Source organism: Marmota monax, unplaced genomic scaffold (genome assembly GCF_021218885.2).
Source record: "Marmota monax isolate L192 unplaced genomic scaffold, Marmota_monax_Labrador192_F-V1.1 WCK01_AAM20220418_F8-fsc00108, whole genome shotgun sequence".
Classification (NCBI taxonomy): Eukaryota; Metazoa; Chordata; class Mammalia; order Rodentia; family Sciuridae; genus Marmota; species Marmota monax.
In genome coordinates this window covers 3,517,087-3,539,574 of record NW_026694593.1, presented here as the reverse complement: position 1 = coordinate 3,539,574, position 22,488 = coordinate 3,517,087, and the positions used below count along the sequence as shown (strand labels likewise).

At 46.1% G+C, this 22,488-nt stretch overlaps 2 protein-coding genes across 3 annotated transcripts; one reads left to right on the top strand and one right to left on the bottom strand.

Annotated features, from left to right (window-relative positions):
• Nucleotides 1–13,281: 13,281 nt before the first annotated feature.
• Nucleotides 13,282–15,180, top strand: LOC124077494 (cornifin alpha). 2 transcript variants are annotated; one of them, XM_046421937.2, is made up of 2 exons: nucleotides 13,282–13,409; nucleotides 14,468–15,180. In XM_046421937.2, the coding sequence occupies exon 2, from the start codon at nucleotides 14,487–14,489 to the stop codon at nucleotides 14,874–14,876; it is 390 nt and encodes a 129-aa protein (XP_046277893.1). In that variant the 5' UTR covers nucleotides 13,282–13,409; nucleotides 14,468–14,486; the 3' UTR covers nucleotides 14,877–15,180. The 2 variants fall into 2 exon arrangements, with proteins under 2 accessions (XP_046277893.1, XP_058427841.1); XM_058571858.1 differs by having other exon boundaries at nucleotides 13,381–13,494.
• A 5,799-nt stretch (nucleotides 15,181–20,979) lies between these two features.
• Nucleotides 20,980–21,681, bottom strand: LOC124077541 (small proline-rich protein 3-like). Its single transcript, XM_046421990.1, has 3 exons — nucleotides 21,406–21,681; nucleotides 21,177–21,333; nucleotides 20,980–21,056 (listed from the first exon to the last, which is right to left on the bottom strand). The coding sequence occupies exons 1-3, from the start codon at nucleotides 21,679–21,681 to the stop codon at nucleotides 20,980–20,982; spliced, it is 510 nt and encodes a 169-aa protein (XP_046277946.1).
• Between the last annotated feature and the right edge of the window lie 807 nt (nucleotides 21,682–22,488).

Below are 22,488 nucleotides of genomic sequence, written 5' to 3'. Positions count from 1 at the left end.
AGATACCCAAGGACAATGAGGTTAGACAAACTACAACATATAAAGGGATGAATCTTTCAAACTAATCCTAAAAGAAAGGAAGCAGGAATTAAAGGCACATATTGTATGACTCCATTGTACAAAATCAGAATGACTAGAAGATTCTCTTTACAGGGAGCTGGTTTAAGTTTGATCTTTATCTGGGATCTAGTTAAATGGATGTGGCCACTTTTTGAAAATTAATAAGCTGTATTCATGCACATTTTCCTGTACAATAATATATTTCTATTTTTAGAAAATGATTATATAAAGTTAAAAAGTACCTAGGCAGCATTTCCATTCTAATGAACTTAAGTGATTTTTCTCACCATCTCTTCACTAATTTCCTACCCCCATTTTATCTTCAAATCCTATCCCACCATGTATCAATAAAATTAAAATCACTGTTTTTCTAATGACAGTGTGTCTAAGCACTCCACCGGGGAGGGACATTTCATGACACTTTCCTTCCACCATCAATCCTCACCATTTCATTTGCACAGAAAATCCTCTCCACCCCTGAAACACAACAGTGCGCCATCTGATCATCCCTTCCAAACCCGACTGTCTCAAATCCCCTGCCACCTTCTCTTTGGGCCAGGAACCTGCAGAGGCAAACTGACCAGGCCTGGGCACGTGCAAGGGAGCTGTTCACTCATTCATTTTGTGAAAGAAGTAAGGACTCTGCAGTCGGATAATGTGGAACTGAACCCCAGCTTCTCATTTCCTAGCTGTGTGATTTTCCCCAGTCACTTAGACCCCAAGCCTAAGTTTTCTCCTACATGAAAAGCTATCACGGTTTAGTAACAACCATTTGCTGCATTTTTTGTGAGGACTGGTGATGAAATCCCGAAAGTGCTAGATACAGTATATGCTTACCAAGTGGTTGATGTTGTTGTCATTCACTGCTGGGGAAGGTAACTGCCAAAGTGTCAGTCAAGATACTTCTGTGCAAGTCTACAGAATGGGAGAAAATATTCACCACCTGCACCTCAGAGCATTAATCTCCAGGATATATAAAAAACTAAAACACTTAACACACACATGCACACACACACAAAAAAAAAAACCCAAATAACACAATCAATAAATGAACAAAGGAACTGAACAGACACTTCATAGAAGAAGAAAAATGGTCAACAAATATATGAAACAATGTTCAACATCACCAGCAATTATAGAAATACAAATTAAAACTACACTGAAATTTCATCTCACTCCAGTCAGAATGACAATTATCAAGAACACAAGTAGTAATAAGTGTTGGTGAGGATGTGGGGGAAAAAGGTTCACTCATGAGTTGCTGGACTGTAAATTGGTGCGACCACTCTGGAAAGCAGTATGCAGATTCCTCAGAAAACTTGAAATGGAACCACCATTTGACCCAGTTATCCCACTCCTCGGTTTATACCCAGAGGACTTAGGGTCAGCATACTTCAGTGATGCAGCCACATCAATGTTGTTAGCAGCACAATTCACAATAGATGAGCTATGGAGCCAACCTAAGTGCCATTCAATAGATGATAGATAAAGAAAATGTGGTATATATACACAAGGGAATATTAACCAGCCATGAAGAGGAAGGAGATTATGGCACTTGCCTGTAAATGGCTGGAACTGGAGGCTATCGGGCTAAGTGAAATAAGCCAGTTCCAAAAGACCAAAGGCCAAATGTTCTCTCTGATGTGCAGATGCTGACTCACAATAGTGGGGGCCAGAGAGTGGAGGTTCAATGGATTGGACAGGGAGGAATGGAAGGAAGGGTGGGGGGACGGGAATGAGAAAGACAGTAGGATGAACTGGACATCACTTTCCTATGTTCACATGTGAATATACGACCAGTGTAACTCCACATCGTGTTCAACCACAAGAATGAGAGGTTATGCTCCATGTGTGTATGATTTGTCAAAATAAATTGTACTGTTGTGTATAACTAGAAATAACAAATAAAAATATATTTCAGCAAACAAAAAGTTTTCGGGTCCTGATTTTCAGGGCAACTCTAATTCCATACTATGTAATCCTAAATTTTTAATAAAAACCACGTATTGTAATAAAAAGAGCTACTCCTCTGGATAGAAGAAAGTCCTTTTACCCTGGCCCAGGAGTCCATGATAATGTGTGATGGTTCTGTTTCCCAGCTGGGGAGGGCTCTGGGCTGGGAAAGAGAAGGCTTGGATCCTGGTTCTGACTCTGCTAATGAAAGATCTGTGGCCTTGGGCAGGTTCCTGAATCTCTCAGCCTTTTATCTAGAAAATGAAAGGTTAAGTTAGATGCCTTCTTCCTGACTGAAAATCAGGTGGTTTCTTGAACTCTTTTTCCTTTTTGTGGATCCTGCTCCCTGCTCCACCCTCTTCACCCCACGGGGAGGGGGGGAGGGGGGGTGACCTTGTTGACTTCCTCATCAGCCAAGTGTAGGAGTGTGGGGCACTATAACGTCCAGAACGTGAGGAGATAAATAAGGAAAAATAAAAAGGAAAGAATCTACAGAATGGGAGAAAATCTTCGCTAACTACTTTTCTGACAGAGGATGAATATCTAGAATATATAAAGAACTCAAAAAAAAAAAACCCACTAAAAAAACTCAATAAATAAATGGGCAAATGAATTAAACAGACGCATTTCAAAAGAAGAAATAGAAAAAGGTCAACAAATATATGAAAAGATGTTCAACATCACTAGCAAGTAGGAAAATGAAAATCAAAACTACACTAAGACTTCATCTCACACAGTCAGCAGGGCAGTCATCAAGAATACAGGTAATAATAAATGCCGGCGAGGATGTGGAGGAGAAGGAACACTTTTACACTGTTGGTGGGACTGTAAGTTAGTACAACTGCTATGGAAATCAGTGTGGAGTCTCCAGTGAAGGTAGCCAATCCCCAAACACCAAATGCCAAATGTCTTCTCTGATATAAGGAGGCTGACTCATAGTTGGGGTGGGAGGGGGAGCAGGGGAGGAACAGAGGAACTCTAGATAGGGCAGAGGGATGAGAGGGGAAGGGCGGGGGCATGTGGGTAGGAAAGACGTGGGATGAGATGGGCATCGTTACCCTAAGTACATGTATGAAGACACCAATTGGTGTGAATAGACTTTGTATGTAACTAGAGATATGGAAAACTGTGCTCTATATGTGTAATATGAATTGTAATGCATTCTGCTGTCATATAGGACAAATTAGAATGAAAAAAAAATTAAAAACGAGTAGGCATGGAACCACTGGGTGACTGAGCTATACCGTTCCTCAGTGTTTATCCTAAAGAACTAAAGGACTCTTAACACAGCGATACAGACATACCATTTTATAGCAGAACAATTCACAACAACCAAACTATGGAACCAGCCTAGGTGCCCATCAACAGAAGGCGCATAAACAAAATGTGGTGTATGTATATATGAATGGAGTTTTTTTTCAGTCATAAAGAAGAATGAAATCCTGTCATTCACAGGAAGATGAATGGAACTAGAGGCCATTCTGTTAAACCCAGGAGGTCAGAGGTCTTGCGTTTTCTCTCATATGCAGAGGATGGAAAGGAAAAGACCAAAGAAAGGTGGGGGAGGGGAAGATGGTGAAAGTCAAAGGGAGATCAGCAGAGGAGAGGGCCCTCAGAGTGGGAGGTGGGAGGTGGGGTGGGGGGTGCTGGGGGGTGAGAGGGCTAAGTTACATTGTTACATGGAGTGCTCCTATGCATACTAACAACAAGTCCCACCATTGTGTACAACTGTAATGCACAGATAAAAAGTGTGAGAAAACAAATAAATGAGTGAAAGTCCCAGTCCATGAATAATTTCAAACGGTGGTGACCAGAAAGTCTTAAAAGAAGCAGCAACTGGGCGTTCAGGTGACTTGGAAAGATAAAGATTCGTTTTGAATTGCATAGATAGGCCGGGAGTGGGGAAGGCTGTGCAGGGCTGAGGAGCTGAAGACCATCACGCATCAGTAGATCCAGGAAGAATTCTCTGACCCCCTCTATTTGCCTAAAAGGGGTGCATGCATTTCCCTTGGTGAGGTGGCACAAATTCCTCCCCCTCTGGGTCAGAGAGAGCAGGGCAAGCCTTGTTGCTGGGGGCAGAGAACCAGCCGGAAGATGAGTCGACAAACAATGCCTGCTAACATATGCCCCTCTTCCGCCAACTCCCACATGTCCTTCAGTTTCTCTCTGTAATTCACTGTCCTTTCAAACCCCAGACCTTCACCTTCTTTTTCTTTGGTTTGCATTTCTCCTTAAGCAGATTTATTGAGATACAGTCCATGTATCATATCATCCAATTTAGAGTGTGCCATCTAGTGGTTCCCAGTGCATTCATGGAGTAGGGTAATCACACTGCAATTGGTTTTAGGGTTCATCACATAGAAAAGAGACTTTGAAGCCATTGTCAGTCATTCCCTGTTTCTCTCCCCCACCCCAACTATCTTCCCGTCTCCCACAATTATTTTCTGTCTCTCTGAGTTTCCTTATTCATGGCCACATTTTTAAAAAAAAAAATCTCCTATTTATTTGTAATTACACACTCTTCTCCTGTGTCCCTCCAACCACCCAAGTCTTTGTATCTATCATTGTGCTCTCTGCCTCTGTGAGGTCAATGTTTCTAGAGTCGCCTTGCCCTTCTGTGTCTGGCTTACTGCACTTAACATAATGTCCTCTAGTTTCATCCATGTTGCTGCAAATGTCAGAATTTCATTCCTTTTTATGACTAAATAGTACCCCTTTGGATTATAAATACCACATGTGCTTTATCCATTCATCCATTGATGAATATTCAGGTTGAATCCCTATCTTAGCTATTGAGAATATTCTGCAATAAATATGAGAGTACAAATATCTCTTCAAAATACATATTTTATTTCCTTTAGATACATATCCATTAGTGGCTTACCTGAATCAGATGGTGGTTCTATATTTTTAGTTTAGTTTTTTTTTCCAGGAAAATCCATACCACTTTTCCATAAAGGCTCTACTAGTTTATGTCTCCAACAACAGTGTGTTAGAGTTCTCTTTTCACTACATCCATCTTTTTTTTTTAAATAATAGCCATTCTGACCTGTAGGAGTTGATATTGCGGTTTTGGTTTACGTTTTTTTTATATTAGTGATATTGAGCATTTTGAATATGCCTGTGGCCAGTTATATGTCTTCTTTTGAAAGTAGAAGTCACTCAGATCTCTTATCCTGACCTGATTTTTAATCAGGTTGTATGTTTTCCTACTATGGAATTTAGTTTATTATAAATTTTTAATATCAATCTTCTGTCAGATGTACAGTTCAAAAATATCTTCTCCTAATGGAGAGATCTCCTATCTTCTTGGATCAGCAGAATTAAAATTTTCAAAATGGTTATACTACCAAAATCACTATACAGATTCAATGCAGTTCCCATCAAATTTCCAGTGACATTCTTCATAGAAATAGAAAAGGCAGTCGTGAGATTCATTCGGCAAAATAGGAGACCCAGAAGAGCCAAAGCAAACATTAACAAGAAAAGTGAAGCAGGAGACATCACAATATCAGACCTGAAATCATACCACAGAATGACAGTGACGCAAACAGCCTGGCACTGGCTCCGGAACAGGCATGGAGACCCACGGAACAGAATAGAAGACTCAGAGACAGACCACATCAATACGGTCCTCTCATGCTACGCAAAGGTGCCTTCAGCAAATGGTGCTGAGAAAACTGGGAATCCTTATTTAGCAGAAGGAAATTTAACCCCTATCTCTCAGCTTGCATGAAACTCGACTCAAAGTGGATCGAAGACCGAGGAATAAGACCAGCTCCCCTGTGTCTGCTAGAAGAAAACCAAGGCCCACACTCCAGTATGTCAGCTCATAACTGGCTTCCTTAAAACTCCTAAAGTAGAAAGAAGTAAATAGAACATCAATCAATGGGATGGCATCAAACTAAGAAGCTTATTTACAGCCAAAGAAGCAATCGAGAGTGTGAAGAGAGAGCCTTCAGAATGGGAGAAAATCTTTGCCACCTGCACTTCAGACAGGGCATTAATCTCCAGGATACACAAAGAACTCAAAAAACTAGGTACCCCCCACAAAAGAATAACCTAATCAATAAATGGGCAAAGAAACTGAACAGACACTTCTCAAATGAAGGAATACAAAGTGTCAACAGATATATGAAAAAATGTTCAACATCTCTAGCACTCAGAAAAATACAAATTAAAACTACATTGAAATTACATCTCACTCCAGTCAGAATGGTGATTATCAAGAATACAAATAACAATAAATGTTGGTGAGAATGTGGGGGAAAAGGTCCACTCATACATCACAATGGGACTGCAAATTGGTGCAACCACTCTGGAAAGCAGTATGGAGATTCCTCAGAAAACTTGGAATGGAACCACCATTTGACCCAGATATCCCACTACATGGGATATATCCAAAGGATTTAAAGTTAGCGTACTACAAACACACAGTCACACCAGTGTTTACAGCAGTGATTCACAAGAGCCAAGCTGTGGAGCCAACCTGGGTGCCCTTCAACAGGTGAATGGTTAAAGAAAATGGGGTACATATACCAAATGGAGTATTACTCAGTCGTAACAAATAGTGAAATTATTGCATTTGCCGGTAAATGGATGAACCTGGAGACGATCATGGTAGGTGAAATAAGCCAATCCCAGAACTCAAAGGTTAGATATTCTCTCTGATATGTGTATGGTAACCCACAAAAAGGGAGGGGGATTAAAAAAATGAATAGAAGAAAAATCAGCAGAGTAGAAAAAGGAGAATCAAGGGAAGGGAGGAGGGATAGAATGAGGAAAGACAGTGGGATGGATGTGACCTAACACTCCTGTGCACATATATGAATACGTCACAGTAAGTGTCGCCATCATGTGCATCCACAAGACACTGATTTAAAAAAAACTAAAAGTAAATAGCAGAAAGATCAGTAGAATAGAGGGAAGGGAACTGGGGTGGAGAACAGGAGGAGGAGGAGGAATACTGGGGCTGAATTAGAAGAAAGTATATTCCATGCTTTTATAATTACACAAAAATGAGTCCTGTTGTCATGTATATCTAAAAGCCACCAATAAAAATTAAAATAATATTTTCTCCCCATCTGTAGGTTGTCTCTCTTCCTGTTTTGATTGTCTTTTCCTTTTCTGGGCAGAAGCTTTTTAGTTCCATGTTATTCCATTTGGATGTCATGGAACATTCACTGTGTTTTCTTCAGATAGTGTCACAGTTTCAGGTCTTATATTTAAATCTTCCATCTCTTTGGAGGTGGTGTTCTGTGTGGTGAGAGATGACGTTTTAATGATGCTCCCCGACAGGTGGACATCCAGTTTTCCCAACACCGTTTATTAAAAAGGCTCTCCTTTCCCCAATGTGTACCCTGGGAATCTTAGTAAATATCAGTTGGCTACAATGTGTGGACCTATTTCTGGGCTCCCTAGTTTGTTCCGTGTGTCTGCTCTGGGTCTTGGTGTCTCTGTTTCTACCACTTCCATGCCATTTGGGCTCCTGTACTTTCCGGTGTGTTCTGAGGTCAGGTAGTGTGACTCACTCAGGTTTGTTCTTCTTGCTTAAGATTGCTTTGGCTCTTTAGGGTCTTTTGTAATTCCATATGAATTTTAGGATTCTCTTTTCTACTTCTTTTCAAGTCAACCACGTCCCTGAGTATCCACTTCTTTTTCTGGGAGTCTCCTTTGCAGGTGATAAACACTCACATCGGTGTGAACCACATGCCTTTCTCCTGTTAATTGGTCTTCTGTCACTTAAGTTCACAGGCCCCCATCATTGAATCTAAAAGGGTAAGATTTTCCTTTTCAATAGCAGAAAACAATACGTAGTAAGTTGGAACTCCAAAGGTCAGAACTTAGCCCTGTCAGAAGCTCCTTGGAGTTAGGAAACATGGGCCTGTAACCCACCAGAAAGTCTCCGTACCAAGCCCATGATGAAGTCCAGGAAGGTGACACAGGATCATCTCCTCCTCCCGGCTACTGGCTCTAGAACCAGCCCTACCAAACCAACCTGAGCTTGTCCTTGATTCCCTGGGGCGAGAGTGAGGTATGAGGGTGTGTAGAAGTACTTAGCCTTCCTAGGATGGTACTTAATTGCTGAAATCTCCCAGTACCCGCAGGCCAAACACCCACGTGCATCAGAATCAGTTGCACCAACACCAACGTCTGCCTGGGCACCTTGGCACCCACCTGACCCTCCTTCCACCTGGAGTAGTACCTAGGCCTGGGACTGTCCAGATGGATTCAGGTCCCACAAGTCGATATCTCTGTTAAGGCAGTGATTTTCATCCCTCACTTCATCCGGGGTCTTAAAAAATTAATTGATTAAATAAAACTGGAACTCGGACATAGACCAGATGGTGTCGATTATAATCAAGGCAGAAACGCCGTTGTGTTTAAAATCCTGTGTTTCCCAGTTTGTTTGATCATAAAACCATCTAGGGCACACTTTGGAAACACAGATCCACAGCTCTTCTCCTTCGCTGTGATGGAGAGACTGTGGCAAGTTCCCGAGAGAGTCTTCTCCTTGGGTCAGTTGGGGAAACAGCCCTCACTGATGAAGAAAGGACCCCAGAAGCTCAGAACACCTGCCTAGAACACCTCCAGATTGGACAAAGCTGCGGCTTCACACTTGACATTTGTCTGTCATTCGGCAAACATGTCAACTGACTGACTGACTACTTCAAAAATGAAGAAAATGATGGAATTCTATGAGTCACTGGAGATAAGCTTCTAATAATAGATGTACTTCAGGCTCTGATGAGAGGCACTTGATACCCATTATCTATCCACTGAGTTCTAATCACTATATAGTTGTTTCACATATGAAATGATATTTTCATTTAATAACACCTCCGAGAGCAAATATTATCATTCCTAAGTTACAGGTAAGGTAAACTGAGATTCATAAAGGCCACAGGGTCACAGTGCCGGATTTGCACCTTGGCTCTACGTCCTATTTGCCCATAAACTTGGGCAAGTTACTGAGTCTCTGTTCCAACTTCCCCATCTATGGATGTATTTGTGACCTGTTCCTGACACTGCTAGTGTGAAGGTCAGTGTCAAGCTAGTGCTGATTATTTATAAACTTTTGTAATATCATACATGCAGTAAGGAGCTGAGTATAGATTTGAAGTCAGGACTTTCTGTTTTCAAACCTGTGTTGTCTACAAAGGCGACTCTGCGCTCTGGAGGAACTTGCTTTCAAAGGAAGGCCACGGATAAAGCAGGCTCAGGTGCACATACAAGAGGAGGGATCTGCAAACAGTGGAGACCACCAATGGATTTTTGGATTCTCCACAGAAAATTTTAAGCTGCATGCTTGTCCCCTTTTGCCCCCCTCGATATTCCAAGGGACAATGAGTGATCAGTAGAAGAGCACATCAGTCTGAACCACCCCAGGCTCCAGTACCCTGTGGAGTCTCTGTGTCAATCATCCACACCCAGAGAATCTCTCCCAAATAAATGACAGGCAGTTGATCAGTGCGGATGTGTGCGCATGTCCACCAGTGAGTGACTTTTCTAAAAGTATTCCTCTGGGTCATAAAATGCCCCACTAGTGTTGAGAAGCAGAATTTTCAAATAGTATTTGAAATAGTTTTTCTTTTAAAGATGAGGACATTGAAGTGCAGAAAAGTTAGGCCACTTATTGAAGGTCATCCAACAAATAAGAGCAGAACAAGGTTTTGAACCAGCTGAGCTAAATTCTAATCCTGGGTCCTTTTCTTGTCAAGCAAGAGAAGCCAGATTTAATTATTTTTCCTACCCTCTCAGGACTGTTAAGAAAAAGGGGAAGGAAAAGGAACACAATATATTCTTAGGGAGACAGTGGAGTAGAGATCCGGCGTCCAGGTTGGGTCTGCTTGTGCTGCTGCAGAGCTTACAACCGTCCCTGCCCCCCACCTATTTCTTTCTTCCCTCCTCCTCTGCACCCATCTTAGCCAACTTGGTTCTTGCTGCCTTTTGGGCCAAAGTGCGTGGGAGGCTTCTAACACCTGGGATAGAATGTTTCTTCCTTCATTCCCTGTTCTTTCCTTAATACACCATGGGATCTGTTATTAAGGACTCTTTTAAAAAAAAATGTTTTCCATGACTTGAATCAAGCGGCTGACACGGTGGTCTCCGTGGGTCCTCGACATGATCGGAAGGTGGGTCAAACTCTGCCAAGACTACAAGTTTCCAGATGTTAATACGCTTTAAGTGCGCACATGAGCAAAACTAGACCTCAATCCTGCAAGACCTTCTTTGCCAGGTCTGGGTCTTGGGAATAATCTAAGCCAAGAAAAGCCTGATCACTGACTACATTTAGGGCCATCAATCTGCCCTGCTGTGCAAATGGACGGAGGCACTGCTCAGCATCGGTGGGGGGGTCCTGACCTGGGGATAGAGGGGTGCGAGTTTGTAACATGGGAAGAGCAGCAGCTTCCTGTGCTATAAGCAGGGGTTCCTGGCCAAGGCCGAGGAATCTCAGGGGATGTACTTATCATCAGAAAAGGTCCAGTTTCATGGGAGAATTTGTAAGGCCTGATTCAAAAACTCATCTAGCCCTGGTGGTGAAGAAACTCTTCTAAAAGGAGAGAGAGGTCAAGCCACCAACAAATGGCTTCAGACAAATGAAAGGAGAAAACAAGGTGGGGGATCAAGGGGACATTCCCGAGGCCAGCACATCCTCGAAGGGAAGGTAGTGCAGGTGAGGCAGGTGGGCAAGTCCAGCAAGGGCAGATCCCCGAGGAGAGAGATTCCTTCAGATCCAGGGGGCGTGGGAGTACCCTGGCTCAGAGCTGGGTCCAGGTCTGCCTGGGGCCTGAGTAGCAGTGGAGGACAGAGGAGCAGGAGACAGGTTCCTCCGGGGCTCGGAAGCCTCCCAGCCACCAGCGTGGGTTCTGCCTAGAGCTCCTGCCGTCACAGACCCTGAAGAGAAGATCTGGTGGAGAGAGGGACCACCTAGAGCAGGCTGAATTGAGGCCAGAGGCTTGGGGCTCAGGGGTGGCGCTTCACCAGCCTGAGAAAGGGAAGTTTTTAAACTGACTGAAAGCCAAGCCGTGGATGGGGAAGCCAGTGGAAGCCTGGTCTGTCCTTGGCTCAGGCCTCGCTCTCTTCTCCAGATTGTCCCTAAAGACCCATGACAGGGGGATGTTTCTCTGACAAGGAACTTCTCAACAGTTCTTGAAGCCATCTCCAAGCCCCTCTACAAATAATGCCACGCACCGCCCATTCCATCATCATTCAGTCAGTCGTCCACAATGGCCAGGTCCACGTCGGGCACCAGGTGAAGAAGCTTGTGGACCAATGGCTATTGGGACACAGTGGTAGACTGACACGGGACTCAAGTAAGTCCACGGGAGGTGACCCGGCCAGCAGATGCTCCACCAACAGTAGGTGTGTGTTTGGGGAGAGGAGGGGCGGGATGAAGAGGAGCCATCCACATACCGGAGTATTAAGGTAATTTGAATTTTCCAAGGGCCACAGCTGTTAACAGATTGTGTTTGGAATACAGCTCTAAATCAGTGACCTCAGTTTCATGTTATGTTGATTGGAGAAAATTGTTGGTACAAGAGCCCCCAGGGAACCCTTGTTTTATGTTCTCAGAAAAGAGAAGCCCCATGGCAGGGAGCATCTTCAGAATCTGACCAGGGAGGCAGGCATTCCTGAGCAGTGCCCAGAGGCATCCTCACGGCCTCACCCATCAGGGTACCAGGCCAAGTCACTAAGCCGCCCTGAGACCTCCTCGGAGTGAAAGCAGCTGAGTTCAAAAGACAGGTCGGCATTTTTAGCTTTGATCTGCCTCTCTTAGACCCTGGCCCACGGAGTGACGCTGAACTAAATAAGTCCCTTATTTCTACCGATGCTCATCGGCCTCTTCCTGTCTCTTACCAGTGCTTAGAAATACCTACGGTTAATCCCCAGAGCCCTTTCAAACATGAAGCAGCTTCATTCTTACTTAAGAGGCTGCATCTGAGCTACGATTAGGACTCACCCACAAGGCAGGGCTTTTTCCTTATCTCCCATCTCTCCTCATGCGAAGCTGCCCCAGAACCGTGAGGGGACCCAGTGCCAAGCAGGGAAGTCTGAGCTTCCTGTCCTGCTTTTCATCATTTTCCTAGCTGGGCTTAATTTCCCCCGGGGGAAATAGAAGGCTTTAAAACAAAGGGAAGGTGGGCTTTCTGTGTAGGATTCTTTGTTCCCCTTTGGTGAGTTGGTTCACCTCTCACAGCCTCAAATCCCTAGGCATCCCCGAGAGGTGTGGACAAAGGCTCTCGGAGATCCATTAAACCCCATGGCTTATACTCTCACCCTGAGGAGTTCCCTGCCTATCGGTGAAAGTAGGCTTCACCCTCAGCTCCTCCAAAGACAGACAGGATGGGAATTGATTAGATCCTCCATGTATTAATATGATCATGGGAACCGCCATGTATTTTTTGAATGAAGAAAAGCAATACGATCACAGGAACCTTTGGTTTGAGCAGGCACATCCCTGACCCTCAAGAGCCCCCAGGGGAACCGTGAGACAGGAGAGGCAAACATTGCAGCCAGGAGGTCTCCAGTGCTGGGGCTCAGGCAGAAGTGGGCAGGCGGTGGGAGAGGACTTAACACTAAGCACCCCATGAATGAGCTTGGGTGGAGGCAGTTAGCAAAGGCTTCCAGGTGTTCCAGTAGGGGACAGAAGGAGGGAAGGGCCATGTCCCCCTGACCGGGTGGAGTAGAGAATAAAATGTTATCCCAGAAGAGGGATCAGTCGTTGAAAATTAATGAAATGGGAGAAGGGTGAAGGTGTGGGTGGTGAAAGCCAAGCAGGTTTTCCCAGACTAGCAACCAACCAGGGAGGGGTAGGGCTGGGGAGGGGGGCAGGTCAGTAATTCTGAACGTGGATGGCTCAGTGAGTGAGGAGAAAGATGCCAGAAATGGACAAGAAGACCTTGGACCTCCCCAGAGGCTGCGAGGAGTCTATGATCAATGGGCTCCTTACTCTAGCACCCACCTGGGCCAGCCAGTGATGCCCACCTGGACTCCTCCTCTCCCCTTCCCCTTCCCACTTGTATTCCATCCCATAAGGCGGGGAGAGCAACGGTCTCAGTGAGAAAGATAGCAGGTGGCAGGGCCCCTGGAGGACTCCGACCTCCTCCAGATCCGACTCATTCAACCTTCCAGAGGCCACCTGTGTCTGGGGGGGGGGGGAGTGGCAGTGGGACCCGGATGACATCATCGTCAGACCTCCAGGGCCATTAAACCAGGTGGGCGTTTTCATCATGAAAGCTGAGTCAAAGGGTGACGGAGGGGCGGGGAGTGAGTCATGTGTGACAGGCAATTCTGCTTCCTGGAGGAGAGCTGTCCATCTTATAAAAGCCAGCTGGCTCTCGCCTTCACAGCGACCCGAGTGGCGAGACAGACTGCTCTTCTCTGAGCACCAGGTGAGTCTCCGATGGCAACCTATTTGAACTTACTGTTTATTTTTGCATTTACTGGAGACTGGACAAGACGAACGTACCGAAGAAGGTTGGTGCAGGGTATTGACTAGAGTTAGAGAATATCTTTATTTTAAATTAGAGCACAGTTTGAGTCTGAAGGGAACTTAGAGGTGGCTGAGTCTGTCACCTCAGCGGACAGCCGTGGAACTGGGGGTCAGAGAAGGAAAGGGCGCCCACAGGAAGTTCATAGCAGGACAAGGGCTCAGGCTCAGGTCTACATCACAGCTTTCTCTGATGTGATACTTACTGAGGAAATTTTAACTCATCTCGTGGATCTCTATTGAGCGCCTATTGCATTTAAGACAGCAGCTAGGCACGTTAGATAAACAGACCAATATGGAACTTACCAAATTGACAACCTATCACGGAAGGTAATGCAGGCAGATAAAGAGCTGCAATGCAAGGTAGATGGTATTTAGTTTAAGGAAAGCAGGGAAGGGAAGGACTACAGGGGTTGGGAGACCATTGGTTAAAAAGAGCTCTTGGTGGTGGCCTGTGACGTGAGCCATGATGGAGGAGTATTTGACAGGCAGACATGGGATGGAGACTGTGCATTCTTATAGGAAACTGCAAGAAAATACCAGAACCAAAACCCAGGGACTTGGGTTAACATAGAGCCCCACTACAGAGTCTCATAGCTTTCCAAGTAGAATCTGGAATGAATAGACCACAGCCACTTCAGTGCTGCCACTCCCCAGACCATCCGCCCTGTGTCTCCCCGAAGCCAGCTTTCTTCAGGCACTTTTCAAGGAGGGCTGTAACCTGTCTGGGGAAGAAGCTGAGGAATGAGCCCCACTGAAATGGGGCAGAGCAGACTGCCTTTACGCTCCCCCTCTTGAGAGGTCCCAGAAACCATCAGAGTACATTTTCAAATGTAGGGATCAGGGAGGGGAGAGGAGAGGCTCTCTCCTTGAAAGGGTCCCTGAATGAAATCTACTGGGCACTGAACTTGGCTTCGTCTCTGTTGCATTGAGAAACTGAGTCAGCTCTTCTGTCTCCAGGCCCAGCCGTCACTGAAGCATGAGTTCCGAGCAGCAGAAGCAGCCCTGCGCCCTACCCCCTCAGCTGCAGCAGCACCAGGTGAAGCAACCTTGCCAGCCTCCACCCCAGGAACCATGTGTCCCCCAAACCAAGGAGCCCTGTCACACCAAAGTGCCTGAGCCCTGCCAGCCCAAGGTGCCTGAGCCCTGCCAACCCAAGGTGCCTGAGCCCTGCCAGCCCAAGGTGCCTGAGCCCTGCCAACCCAAGGTGCCTGAGCCTTGTCAATCCAAGGTTCCTGAGCCCTGCCAACCCAAAGTGCCTGAGCCCTGCCAACCCAAGGTGCCTGAGCCCTGCCAACCCAAGGTGCCAGAGCCCTGCCCCTCGACAGTCACTCCAGCACCAGCTCAGCAGAAGACAAAGCAGAAGTAACATGGTCACAGCCACACCTTGAAGAGGCAACCACTGGATGTCCCTTTTCCGTTTTGCTCAGGTGTCCCATTTTTCTGTTGACCTTATGATTAACATAAGTCATCATCCCTCCCTCTTTGAACCCCCCAAAAAGACATCCCTCACACTCTTCTATGGAAGGTTCCCGAGCCTCTGAAGGTGACTGCAAGTCTCACTGGATGAGTAGGTCTTCCAGGGGCTCAGGGTTAATCTGAAGAGGAATGTTGGGAGGGGTCAAGGGACTCTTCCCTGTTCTGCCCTCATTAAATCACTTTTAACTCCACAACTGGCTGTGTGTGTGTCTGTGGATGATCCAACCTTCCATGCTCTCTTTGCACGAAGCAGGACCTAGTACAGTAAAGGCTGTGGTCAGATTTCAGGGGGAAGATGGCCAGAGACTGATTGGAGGATCCGTCTGCCCAGAGAAATCCAAGCCACCCTAAATGACCACCCTAAATCTTAACGTCTCAAATAATTAATCCACCCTAAATCTTAATATCTCAAATGGTTAACAAATAATAAAACACAAACACTCAGAAATATATCTACAAAAGCGAAGCCCCTGGTAGATCTAGTCCACATGGGTTCTTGAACAAGACAAAGACAAAATGGCTCTGGTGGTTTATTTAAGGGGGTACATCAAAGCCAGGGGTAAGGTTTCAAGGGCGGAGTCTTGCTTTGTGATGACTTGCAGTCAGCAGGTTGATTGACATCTTGGCAGGTCACACCAGTATCAGGTGCCGTCCCCTCTGCAAGGAACCACATCCTCACAGCCACACTGCCCCATGCTTACAACAGACTCCCATACACAGAGATGGACACACACAGACACCTCCACACTCAGATGTCCCAAGTCACACAGAACACACAGACACACTCTGCCTTGGTCACCTTAGTCAGTCTTCTTTTATAGAGTTCCCACCATGAAGACACTTACTATAGCAGGAAGAAGGAGAGTGGAATCCGTAGTGCCTGCCCTAGGAGAGAGCTGCTGTTACCCTATCCCATCCCTTACAAAAAGTACCCACAGCCTTCTCTCTCCGTCCCCCTCACTCTCCCTCTCCCCCTACACACACACACACACTCACACACACACACACACACGGTACTTCTCTAAATAAAACATAAAAACAAATGCATCAAATAAAAGATCAAAAAGTTCAAGCAGCTTTCAGAAGAAGAAAGACTAACAAGATAGATCAAAATCCATCATGAAATAGGGTGGACAGGTCATGACAATATAAATTTTAGGGAAATTAGAGGAATTAGTCCAGTCCACTCATTTTTCAGAATAGACAAGTATCTAGAAAGGGGAAGAGAATTATCTCAAGGCCCCCAGAAGTCCTGTTTCTGAATCACCCTGGAGCCCAGCTCTTCTGACTCTCAGCTTCCGGCTTCTCCTCTGGAGCCCTGTGTTCCTGCTGCCCCCCGTGGTGACCAGCGGGTTTCAGAGGCTCTTTGACCAGGTCTGGGTTATTGGCAAATCGTCTGCAGAGGATGAGCGGCCAATCGGGGTTTTCAGAGGGGCTGCAGAGGTCACCGGGTGTGACCCCATTCCATGACAACATGGTTGGTCTAAAATGCCAAAGAGGTGTGAGGCAGGAGACAGGAAACCTGTATGACAGGTCAGCTTGGAAAGAGCTCAAACCACAGACAAACACAGTCTAAAAAGTTTTTGCAAGTTGAGTAGTTGTCAGATCAGTAGGAGAGAATGACATCACTTGGGTCTGTAAGGTATGCTCACATTGAGATGACTTCAAATTACCGCTCATTAGCATGATGGAAAATGTCACTAACATCTCCAGGAGGAGTCACCTTAACTTAAAGGGGCAGGCCGGGTGGGGACTCTGGCAAGTGATACATAGATGTTGGTGGTGTGACGTCAAATGCAAAATGAATCAAAATCCTTCAATATCTGCATGCACCTGAATTCCACAGGGTAATAGTCATTCCCGTACAAATTATTTATTTGTTAGGGTGATCATTTTAGCATTTTATGTCATTTAAAAAATGGGAGGGAAACAGCATGCATTCCCAACAGAGAAAATTGACAAAGTTATTATGTATCTAAGTATTGCAATAGTTATCATGTATCTAAGTACTACAATATACACAAAAGTCTGATGATAAGTTATATGCAAAAATGTTTGGATGATATTAAGATCATATAAAATATTATGGCATATAAGACATAATCACATCCTTGCACAATAAAAATAGCAGTAAATATAGCAAAGCATAAACAGTGAGTTTGACCGTTGAGTAAAATGTATTATTTTATTCTTTGAATAGCTCTAGATTTCAGCCATTGTCTATCCCATAAACTGATGCATTTATTTAGAATACTTCTTTATAGAGGGAAAGTGTTTGTCCAGAACCTTCTAGAGGCTCCAGAGCAATTTCCAGGCCAGCAACCCAAAGGTGGGAGCAAGAGTCTTAAGACATTTTGGTGGTATGCACATAACACCACAGTTCAACTCTAAACCCCAATAACACTCCCTCCACCTCACTCACAGAGACGCCAGTGTCCCCTCTGACTTCAACATTGCCACCCAAGTTACCCTGTACCTGGCCAGGGACGGACGCTCCCTGACACAGCTCTTTCTCTTCCCCGGGCCACTTTCTTTGCAATGACAAGAGAATGCCATTTACAGAGTCTGCAGTCGAGGGCAGGGACTGTTTTTCACATGAGGAATCCCAGGCGCAGACCACCACGCATGCATTGCGGTCCACAAACTGCCTGCTGACCTCAGCTTGTGCAGGTAAAGAAGTTCATATTTAGTTTCTTCTTGTGACTATAGGTTGGCTTCCTCGCCTGCTCATTCCTGTAAGCGAGCAGGACCGGGAGTCCCCAGGGGGTCTAGAGGAGAGCAGTTCCATATGGCAGTTCCCAGGGAGAACGGGGAGTTTCCCGTGGGTGTCCCACTGGGCTGCTGGTGTTGCCTCCTTACTTCTGACTCAGGAGAGCTCTCTGGTGGACATCGCTGGGAAATCTTGTCCCAACTGGCTCTCTCCATTTCCCTACTTAATTTGCCTGCTTCTCTTCCTGTTCTCCTATTCCAGTTCACCATGTTCACCACTCCCCCAACCTGCCCCCCCACACACCTCCCCAGAACCAAATGGCTGGCCTGGCTCTCATGAGGCCTCCACTGGCCCTTGATGCATTAACAGACACAGCTTTCAACGGGCTGCATCCAACGGCCCTGCGCATCCCACACCAGGCACCCATCCTGGATCCCATCTTCCCTGTCCTGCTTAGGGCTTCCCTATGGACTCTGGGTCCATGCAACATGGCGAGGGTCATTTCATCTCTGCTGAGAGGTTTCACCTTCACGGAAAGACGCAGGATGTCTGCACCACATTCTTTGAACACAGACCCCTCCTAGCTTGGGGACCACTTGAGCCTGACCCTTCCCCAACCTCATCCTCCCTACATATCAAAGGCAGCAATGCTCACGACAGTGAAAACCACCTGCTCTTCCCTAGCTGTACCTGCAACACCCTATGGAAAGAGGTGTCCTGTAGCCTTTAGAAGACTGAGCTCCACAGGACAGGGCTGTCTCTCCAATCCAACTGAGAGACTCCCCAGCGGAAGGATGTCTGTTTTTCCAGTGACTAAAGTAGTGGCCACAAGGACAGAAGGACTGGCTTACTTCACTTAGCATGACGGTCTCCAGATCCAGCCATTTAAGGCGAATGTCATAAAGTCATTCTTCTTTTATTTTTCATTTGTTCTAATTAGTTATGCATGACAGTAGAATGCATTTTTGATAATCAGACATAATGGAGTATAACTTCTCATTCTTCTGGTTGTACATGATGTAGAGTTACATGGGTCATGTAATCATATGCACATAGGGTAGTGATGTCAGATTCACTCTACTTCCTTTCTACCCCCATATCTCCTCCTCCTTGACTCCCCTCTATATGATCTAGAGTACTTCTATTCTTCCTTACCCACCCCCTCATTTGAATTAGCATCCACATATCAGAGAAGGCATTCAGTCTTTAGCTCTTTGGGATTGGCTTATTTTGCTTACCATAATATTCTCTAGTTCCATCCATTTACTGGCAAATGCCATAATTGCGTTCTTCTTTGAGGCTGAGTAACATTCCATTGTGTATACGCACCACATTTTCTTTATCCATTTATCTGTTGAAGGGCATCTAGGTTAGTTCCACAGTTTAACTATTGTGAATTGAGCTGCTATGAACATTGATGTGACTGTGTCCCTGTAGTATGCTGATTTTAAGTCCTTTGGGTATAGACCAAGGAGAGGGATAGCTGGGTCAAATGGTGGTTTTATTCCTAGTTTTTTCAGGAATCTCCATTCCACTTTTCAGAGTGGTTGCTCCCATTTGCAGTCCCACCAGAAATGTATGAGTGTGCCTTTTCCCCATATATTTGTCAACATTTATTTCTACTTTTTTTTTTTTTTGGTACAGGGGCACTTAACCTCTGAGCCACATCCCCAGCTCTTTCTTTATATTTTATTTAGAGACAGGGCTTTGCTGAGTTGCCCAGGGCCTCTCTAAGTTGCTGAGGCTGGCTTTGAACTCGGGATCCTACCTCAGCCCCCTGAGCCACTGTGATGACAGGCATGGGCCACTGTGCCTGGCTTACTTGTATTCTGATTAATTGCCATTCTGAGTGAAGTCATATGAAATCTCAGTGAAGCTTTAATTTGCCTTTCTCTAACTGCTAGAGTTGGTGAACATTTTACATATATGTGTTGACCATCATATTTCTTATTTTGAAAAATGTCTCTTCAGTTTCTTTGCCCGTTTATTGATTGGGTTATTTGTTTATTTGGTGTTAAGTGTTTTTTTTTTTTTTTAATTCTCTATATGTCCTGGAACTTAATGCCCTAGCTGAGGTGCAGGTGGCAGAGACTCCCCCCCCCCCCCCATTCTGTAGGCTCTCTTCACGCTCTTGTTTCATTTGTTATGAAGAAGCTTTTTAGTTGATGCCTTTCCGTTTATTGACTATTGATTTTACTTCTTGTGCTGGTTTGGTTTTTGATAATATCCATTTCTACTGGTCATCCCTTTAAAAATAATTACTTCATTAGAAAGATTTCCGAGGGTCATTTTGGGAGAGAAACTATGGGAAGTGTGTTTGTAAGGACATGTAGTTGTATATTTGTGCGTATGAAAAGAATGTGAGGATCACATCTCCTGCAGAGGACTGCAAATTCCCCACGGGAGGCACTCCGCGTGCTCTTCTCCATCTTCCTGAGCAGGGCTAGGTCTCTATGCACATGGTAGCTATCGAGCAAAAGATCATATTGTCTGTTCTGATGAAGATGGAGCGTGAGTGGGTGATTATGTGATGTGTGATTATTTACAAAGACTATGTCTCCTCGTGAGTATCTATATGGCTCAGGGTAGCTGGAATGTAAAATGAGTGAAGGAAAATAGGTTACTAAGTTCCAATATGTGGAAGCAAATTTTCCTGGGAAGAGACAGGAGATGTGTTGGCAGAATACTGAGGAGCTTGGAGGAGGCACCATGGAACTCAAATGTGACTCAGTCCCAAGTAAGAAGCCATCTTTGTTCTAGCTGTGGCTCCTCAAAGTGAGAGTTTCCGGTTGCCATTATACAATGCCTCATTGATCTCCGAGAAATGCCCTTGAAGTGTATCCCCCAAGGCCTCATGAAATAATCCGGTGCCAAGATTAAATAGGTGGCACGTACACCAGTCCTTCCCCGTGATATGTCCTGACTCATATGGGAGACCACGGCAGGGGAAGGCTGAGCCCCGACACATAGCCGAGGTGGAGAGACAAGTGATTCAAGGGGATAGAGCAGGAAACACGCAGTTCCTTCCATCAGGAAAAACTATTCAGATGAACTCTCAGCAACTGAAGACCAGCAAAGGCACTGAGAGTTTCTTAAAGGCTTACGCAAACTTCCTGAGAGTTTATGCAAGGGAAGGTTTGGGTGCATAATTTTAGGATACAAATAAGGAGTCAGGGTGACAACATGTTGATTATGAGATCTATTGAAAGTTGAGACAGGAAGATGGGAAGTGGGTGTTCATCAGGTGGTGCTCAGCTCCTGAAGAACCTGGCTCTGGACGGCTTCACTTCTGCTTGGTCTTCTGCTGAGCTGGGCCTGGAGCCACTTTTGAGGGGAAAGGCTCAGGAACCACAGTATAGCCTGGCTGTGGAGCCACAGTGCAGCCTGGCTGAGGAGCGATGGTGCAGCCTGGCTGAGGGGCCACAGTGTAGCCTGGCTCAGGGACCTTGGTGTACCCTGGTTGAGGGGCCACGGTGCAGCCTGGCTCAGGGACCTTGGTGTAGCCTGGTTGAGGGGCCACGGTGCAGCCTGGCTCAGGGACCTTGGTGTAGCCTGGTTGAGGGGCCACGGTGCAGCCTGGCTCAGGGACCTTGGTGTACCCTGGTTGAGGGGCCACGGTGCAGCCTGGCTCAGGGACCTTGGTGTAGCCTGGTTGAGGGGTCACGGTGCAGCCTAGCTCAGGGACCTTGGTGTAGCCTGGTTGAGGGGCCACGGTGCAGCCTGGCTCAGGGACCTTGGTGTACCCTGGTTGAGGGGCCACGGTGCAGCCTGGCTCAGGGACCTTGGTGTAGCCTGGCTGAGGGGTCACGGTGCAGCCTGGCTCTGGAGTCTTGGTGTTCCCAGGCTGAGGGACATTTGGGTGGCACGGCTCTGGGATTGTGGGAACCAGCGGTCCTTGGGGGGGAGGCTGGCAGGGCTGCTTCACTTGCTGCTCCTGCAGTTGAGGGGGTGGGACAAAGGGCTGCTTCTGCTGGTAGGAACTCATGCTTCAGGGGAGGCTGGACCTGGAGGCAGAAGAGTGACTTAGTTTGGAGAAGCAAGGAAGAAGCTCAGTTTGATGGCAATGGCTCTCACTGGGCACCTCTTCATAAGGGAGAGTCTCCCTTTTCTCTCTCTCTCTCTTTCTGTGAATTTGAGATCAGAGGAGGCTTTATGGTCCCTGCACGCTTTCAAGATCAAAGGTCAAAGTGACTGGCTGAGTCCCACGCGACTGGACCCTCCTCTGCTTCCTCTCTGCCTGGAGCATCCAGAAACCTCCACGTGACCCAGAAACTGAACTCAGACCACTCCACACAGAGCAGCTTCCTAGGATTGATGGAAGGCCCCAGGTTTTCAAAAGTCTGGAAAGATGTGGCGTGTCCCCACCCATGTCCACCCTGCAGAGTGCCCTAGCTCTCCCAGGGAAGCTCTGTGGGGACCTCCCCTGGGCCTCCATGACCCCCCTGGGAGCCTCTGTCCACACCGTCCCCTGTGCGGTGGTTTCTGGAAGGCTTCCCACTGCCTGGCTGCTTGTCCCCGTGTCCTCCCCAGGCCTCTCCCCGAGTCCAACTGGCCTTCCTCCTGTCCCCCAGCAGAGCCCTGTCCTCCCTCTTAGTGGTTACAGATTGTGCCTGTGTCTGTTTTCTGAGGGATCATACACTCATGGGGTAAAGGAATGCTTTCCTTATGGATAGCCACATTGCCCATATAACACTTTCCATATTAAAAATCCTCAAAAATATGAGAGGAAGAATTAAAATTCACCCAAAGTGCCCTTGACATAGGCATAGCCTCCTGCTAACAAATCTTTACA